Source organism: Camellia sinensis, chromosome 15, assembly GCF_055761805.1.
Source record: "Camellia sinensis isolate YWXY chromosome 15, ASM5576180v1, whole genome shotgun sequence".
In the NCBI taxonomy this organism is placed as follows: Eukaryota; Viridiplantae; Streptophyta; class Magnoliopsida; order Ericales; family Theaceae; genus Camellia; species Camellia sinensis.
This window is the reverse complement of record NC_138975.1, coordinates 101649542-101656476: the sequence shown is the minus strand read 5'-3', so window position 1 is coordinate 101656476 and position 6935 is coordinate 101649542. Positions and strand designations below refer to the sequence as shown.

The window sequence follows — 6935 nt, the reverse complement described above, 5'->3', positions numbered from 1 at the left end:
GCCGAGACAACTTTGGTGATGACGGACACGTGGCCTTAGGCAAACGAGTCAGGGTTTCCTAAATTTCCCCGAAATAAAACATTTAGGTGGCGACTTTGTATCTGGCAAAGCAGTCCATGTTTGGCACTTCTTTCAAAATCTGTTTTATCAAAACGATTTGCCGGATTTGGACTCTTTGGTTCAGATTTAGAACCGTGACAATTTGAGAGTCCTGAACTGTAGTGAGCCCAATATGAACAGAACGGGGCTCACCCTCCCGGGGCGTTCGGGGACGTCTACAGAAAGGGATAAGTTGGGAGTGGAAATGGTGGTGGCAATGGAGGGTTAAAAGTGGAGGCAATGGTGGCAAAATAGGAGTAGATGGATGGAAGAAAAATTAGAGTTTTGAAATTAAAGATGATAATATTATTGAAACAAAGAGATGTATACTGAGTTTTTATTTTTTTATTTTTTTTAAATATATTTATTTAAAAGATGTTCGTTTAGTATGTGTGTTGGAAAGAAAAAAAAATAATGGGCAAAAATAAAATTAACCAAATGTTACATAGAAATATCTCTCTAATTTTTTGAAGGAATATATTTGACACTTTCAAAACGTATTTACAATTTTACCTCTAAATGTGATATGATATGTGTTAATTTTTAATTTGTTATACACTTAATGATAATGAACCCAACTCCCATGTCACATTATAGATGAATTAATAAATTTAAATGTGTGAATCTCTAGTATTACTCTTCACTCAAAATAATATTTTACTTTGTTACCGTTTGGTAATCGATTTTTTTAATTGATCTTTTGACTTTTTGGCTATTTTAGATTGAAATTAAAAGTTTGTTTAGTTTGATTTTTTTTGACTTTTAGGCCTCGTTTGGGAATACGCTATTTTAATACATTTTTAGTTTTTTACGAAAAGACATGCGAAAAAGTAGAGAGAGTGATATGATAACTTATAGTGACTTTTTTACTTTTTGGCTAAAACAAAATGTTGCCAAACAACGCCTTGTAAGAGAAAAAATAAAATGATTATAGTTTGAATATACCATTTTGTCTTATTGATTTATTTAAACTATTTATCTTTTGGATTTTTGAGTAAATTACAAATACACCCCCAAGATTTGCGTAAAATACAGATTAGTTTCTATAGTTTGAAAAATTACAAATACCCCTTTATTAGAATTTTTGATTTAACATAATTAATAAAAAAAAAAATTCATAATTGCTCTCCTATATAATAATAAAATTACTTAAATTATTAATTGAAACATATTTTTAATATCATTAAAAACTGTTAATTGACTTAATAATTTATTAATAAAAGGGACAATTTGTTATGAAATTAAAAATCTCAGAAGGTGAAATATAATTTTTAAAATCATAAAGGGTGATTCACATTTTAATTAAACCTTAGGAAGTGTATTTGTAATTTATCTTAATTTTTTTAACCAAAAGGCCAATGCTAAACAAACCCTTTGCCATGTTTTGAGAATCTGACTAAAAGTTAATTTTTTAATTTTTGTAAGTCTTATCACTTCTCTATATTTTCATATATTTTTATAAAAAAAAATTAAAAAAATTAGTTTTTAACCTACTTTTCAAAATAATTTTTGTATTTCATTTCTCTCAAGAAAAATGTTAAAAATTTTAAAAATTTTATCAAATTTTTTTATCAAATACTTCACATGAATATAAAAACCTCGCAGTGTTTAGGAAATTTGTTTTTTGATTTTTTTTCACTAAAAGACAAATTGGTTACAAAAAAAAAAAAAAAAACAAATTCAAACAAAACATCATATTAAAATACATAATCATTTTACTTTTTTTTCACAAACATCACATCTAATCATAAAAAAATTTAATTATCTTTTTAAATACAAATTTTTTTTTTCTAATAATATTCTATAACTAAAAAAAATTTTAAAAAAAATTTTCTCCCCAAACACCAACATAAATCTCATATCATAAATTTTTTTAAATTTCCAACACTACGCTTCTTTCAATTTCGCTATCCATCTTTTTCGTTGTTTTCAAACGCAGCCTTTGTGTGAGCTTATATTATTGCATCATCGCGCAGTAATGCGTCAATTATTTGCTATTCCAAAACAAAAAGCCTCTCTCTCTCTCTCTCTCTCTCCCCTCTAAATCTTCACACCTCTCTTCCTGATTCTCTCTCTGTCTCTCTCTCCCCTGCTTTCGACCTTGATTCTCTCTCTCTCTCTCTGGTTCAGATCTCAAAAACCTGTCTGTTTCTTAAAAAATGTAATCCCCATCCTCTCTGCCTGCCTTGAATGGGTTTCTCGGCTGGGTTTTCATCATAATGATGGTATATACAGCTCAAAAGAAGAAGACACTCCACGCAAAGCTTGCGAGCAAGCTGAGCAAGCTCACAATCCCAGAATCCTCATCTTCTTCCCCATCCCAGGACTTCGATTTCTCCGATGTATTCGGCCCTCAACCCTCTTCTTCATCTTCGTCTTCCTTACTCCCCTCCTCCGAAGACGACCCCCAGATCATCCACCACCGCTCCCACTCCTTCGTCGGCCCTTCCCCCCGATTCACACGCTCCAATTCTCTCCCTTTCAAGTCCTTCGACCCTGTTCTCGATTCCGATAGCTCCGAAGAAGACGAGATTATTGGAGGTGGAAATACTCCAATTGAAGAAGCCCATTCCCCCCATGTGGTGCTGGTGGAAAAGGGGAAAGAGGAGGTGCGTAAGATTGGGCCTGGGGATTTTGAGATTTTGAGGGTTGTGGGTAAGGGTGCTTTTGGGAAGGTGTTTCAGGTGAGGAAGAAGATTCATGATGTGGATGAAAATGGTGTTGGTAGTAGTGGGGATGATGGGATATTGGCTATGAAGGTGATGAGGAAGGAGACTATTATCAAGAACAATCATGTGGATTACATGAAGGCTGAAAGGGATATACTCACTAAAGTTGTGCATCCCTTTATTGTCCAGCTTAGATATTCTTTTCAGGTATTGTTAACCCTTGTAGATCAACTTCAATTTTCTTGTTTTTTATTTTATTTTATTTTATTTATTTATTTTTTTAAGGCTAAGTTTGGATTTGGGTTTGTAAAAGATGTGATAAGAAATGAAGTGAAGATGCTCAATTCTTTTCTTTTCTTTTGTTTGACTGGGTTAAGGAAATGTACTTTGTCAAAAAAAAAAAATCAATTTTTTTGTTTAGTTACCCATAAAAAAAAAAAATATGTGACAAATATTATGATTTGAACATGACATTAGGTTGCGGCATTAGTGTGGGAGTTTTGATGTCATATTGCAATGGAACAGTTGAATCATGCAATATGAGCTGTAAGCATGGACGCAAACACACACCAAATATGCACTTTTATAGTTGAAGTTGGGTTAGATACAGTTCAAATAGGGAAACGTATTTGTTTTGTCCTCAAAGAATTAAACTAAGATGATAACAATGGTCAATAATGATGTCAATATATACTAATTGTTATAAGAAACTTTCTTGTTATTTTATTCCGTCACAAAAAGATGACCGAATAAACATATGGATGACTATTGATGTGTATATATACATAAATGGGGATTTGAGTTAAGGGGAGGGTTTGAAAGAAATCAAACAGTAGAGAGAGAGAGAGAGAGAGAGAGAGAGAGAGATACAGAGTGAGTCGGGAGGGAGTATAGTGTGTGTAGTAGAGAAGATTGTGGATTGGAGAGAAGAGGAACCATTATCTTGTGTTGCTTGTTGTAGACAGGAGACCATCATCTGTTGGGTTTTGAGGGACCAAACTAAATTGGAGATGTAGGAAGGAAGGATAAATAAAGCCTAATGAGTTGTATTTTGAAATCCACCAATTATACATTCTAAAATACTATTTTTATTTATTTATTTATATTTAAATTCAAATGCAAAATGATTTAGAAGAGTGTGGATTTGAGTCCTGAATTGTAAATCCAACAATAGCCTTAGCTATACTCTCAAACTCATCCATGCTGTCATTATCATTTTAAGTGTCCTCATCTCATTCATGACTACTTTCATATTGCTACTCAAGCTGGAGTAAAGGAATCTTGTGTCAATTCAATGTTCAAGACTTTTTCTATTTTTGAAGAAGCAAATTTTTGATCGTAGTAAGTAAAGCACAACCCATCATATCAATGTTCAATTCAATTATTTAACAGGCTCATATAAGTTTACTCTTAGTAAATTATACACCAATGTATGTGAGAGCTTATGGAATAATACTGAGGAAGTGTTAATTATAAATATCCTCTCTGAGTGAATCAGAAAAGGAGTATTGCCTTTGGTTATTTCTAATACTACATGTGTCATTGGGTGATTAATTCCTCTTTTCAATCAAGTGTAAAGATTGAACTAGTTAATTAAACATTGTTTAGGGGTGTTGACACTTTTCCCTCCCCCCTTTGAGATATATGGGGTTTATCTTCTAAAGCAATCAACAAGTTGTTATTCTGCTGCATCAATATGGTTGCAGATCAACTGGTCCGTAGACACTTGAACTGCATCTTTTAAGTTGCATTCAATTTAATTTTTCACCACATTCATCCAATAAGCATTGATCCCATTTCTATTGATAAATGCTTAACACTAGGCTTCCCCTTCTCATTCTGTGTTGGTTACTTCAGTGCATTGCTTGAACTTCATTATGTTCTCATTGCTCCTTTTCCTACAATTCTACAGACAAAGTCTAAGCTGTATTTGATCCTGGATTTTATAAATGGAGGACATCTCTTCTTTCATTTATACCGGCAAGGAATTTTCAGGTATCTTTTATTTTAATCCTTGAACAATTTATCATATGATTTTTGTTTTCTTTTTTTTGATTCCAGCTCTTGGATATGTCTTGGGTAGTGAGGATCAGGCAAGGATTTATACTGCTGAGATAGTATCTGCTGTTTCACACCTCCACAAGTGCGGAATTGTGCATCGGGATCTTAAACCTGAAAACATTCTCATGGATGCCGATGGACATGTAACGATCAGGCCCATAAACTCAATGTTGTGGCAGTATCATGCATAAACCATGAAATATAATTTGTGGTGATTAAATATTCTTCAAATCATTTTGCTGCACTCCTAAATTTATTTTTTGACATCCAGGTTGTGCTCACTGATTTTGGACTGGCAAAGGAAATCGATGAATCAAGCAGATCAAATTCAATGTGTGGTACAACGGAATACATGGCTCCAGAAATCCTTCTTTCTAAAGGCCACAATAAAGATGCAGATTGGTGGAGTGTTGGGATACTCTTGTATGAAATGCTAACCGGGCAGGTGATGCATCTTTCAACAATGAAAGTCCATTTACTTAGTGATCTTTGACTGATGATTGTCGCTAGTGATCATGAAAGATCTTGAAAACCAACACAAGGACTGATGCATTAACTTGATTTCTGTTAAATGCATATTTTCTCAATGGTCATCCCCCTACACAAGGCATATTTTTTTGTTGTAACTCATGTAACTTGATTCTGTTAAATGCATTTTGAAATAGAAAATCTATAAGGATTACTTTTTTTCTAGATTTAGTTCATAAAGTGGACAATGCTACTCTAGGAGTTAAGGCTCTCTCTCTTTCTCTCTCCAACTGTTAGATGTGTATAAAATAAGCCTTCCCTTTTTGTTAATATTTTTGTTGCTGCCCCAACATAGATTGTTTTAATACCTATATTATTATTATGATGTTATTGAGGCACCTGATTTGTGCTGCTAGTTGCTTTAAATTGGACCATGCAAAGATCTTTCCTTTGGCCAATTCCTGGTTTTGGAAACATGCACATGGAGTCTGCCTGATCCATTCTTGTCCACTTTCGTAGGGATGAGGAACACGTGGGTTCTAGTTCCTTTTCAACTGTACTCTAATGATAATTAGGCTGTTCTAATGGATCAAACTAGCAGTTACATGAAATTCTAAGTTTTTGGCTATGGTTTGTGTTGCATATAATTGATCATATTTCCTGCAGCCCCCATTCACTCATGCAAATAGAAAGAAGCTTCAGGAGAGGATTATCAATGAGAAAGTGAAGCTTCCACCACGCTTAACTAGTGAAGCTCATTCCTTGCTCAAAGGAGTAAGTATATGACCATATTTTGTCGTGTTTTCCATTCTTTGACTATATGCTTTTATGTTTTCTATTTCTTTTCTGATTTTATCAAATTTGCAACCACAACCAATGCAATTTTGCCTTTACTTTTTTCAGCTGCTGCAAAAGGAACCATCAAAAAGGTTTGGCAGTGGGCCTAAGGGAGCTGATGAGATCAAAAGTCATAAATGGTTTCGCTCAATCAACTGGAAAAAATTGGAGGCTAGAGAAATGCAGCCCAAGTTCAAGCCAGATGTGAGTGGAAAAGACTGCACAGCCAATTTTGACAAGTGTTGGACAGCAATGCCTCTGGATGACTCACCAGCTCCCACACCAACAACAGGCGAGCATTTCCAGGGGTATACATACGTGGCCCCTAATCCTTGGCTTTCCTCTACGTGAATTGAAGGATCATTGATGCAAGCAAGCAATCCAGTTTATGGACTTAAGTTCTGTAAGTTTATTAATTTTGTTTTTCTCCAACTAAGAAAATGGGGAAAAAATTGTAATCTCATCTCTCATGTACAATATATTTATACTTTTCTTGTCAATGTATTTGTAGTTTCCTTTTGTTGTTTTGGTTTCCTGTGGCTTCCCTTTTTCGCTATTCGTTCACAACATGCTTTTAAATGCTGATATCATGTGTGGCTACAAATATACTTCCTGAGTTATATCAACTCTTATTTCTGCTGACAACCCCATTCAACCAAGACCAGATAGAACTAATTAAACCCTCTGAACTTGAGTTTATACTCATGGACATGTAAATTGAGTGCTTTATAATCTTATAACTGGCTCAATATTTATTTTGTATAAAATGTGATGTGCTGCCAATATTATTTTGACTGGACT

At 33.9% G+C, this 6935-nt stretch overlaps 1 protein-coding gene across 1 annotated transcript; it reads left to right on the top strand.

The window, feature by feature from the left end:
- The first annotated feature begins 1507 nt into the window (after window positions 1-1507).
- On the top strand, window positions 1508-6654 carry LOC114267849 (serine/threonine-protein kinase AtPK2/AtPK19). Its single transcript, XM_028208920.2, has 6 exons — window positions 1508-2975; window positions 4681-4763; window positions 4852-4972; window positions 5101-5274; window positions 5964-6071; window positions 6201-6654. The coding sequence occupies exons 1-6, from the start codon at window positions 2319-2321 to the stop codon at window positions 6483-6485; spliced, it is 1428 nt and encodes a 475-aa protein (XP_028064721.1). The 5' UTR covers window positions 1508-2318; the 3' UTR covers window positions 6486-6654.
- Window positions 6655-6935: the final 281 nt, after the last annotated feature.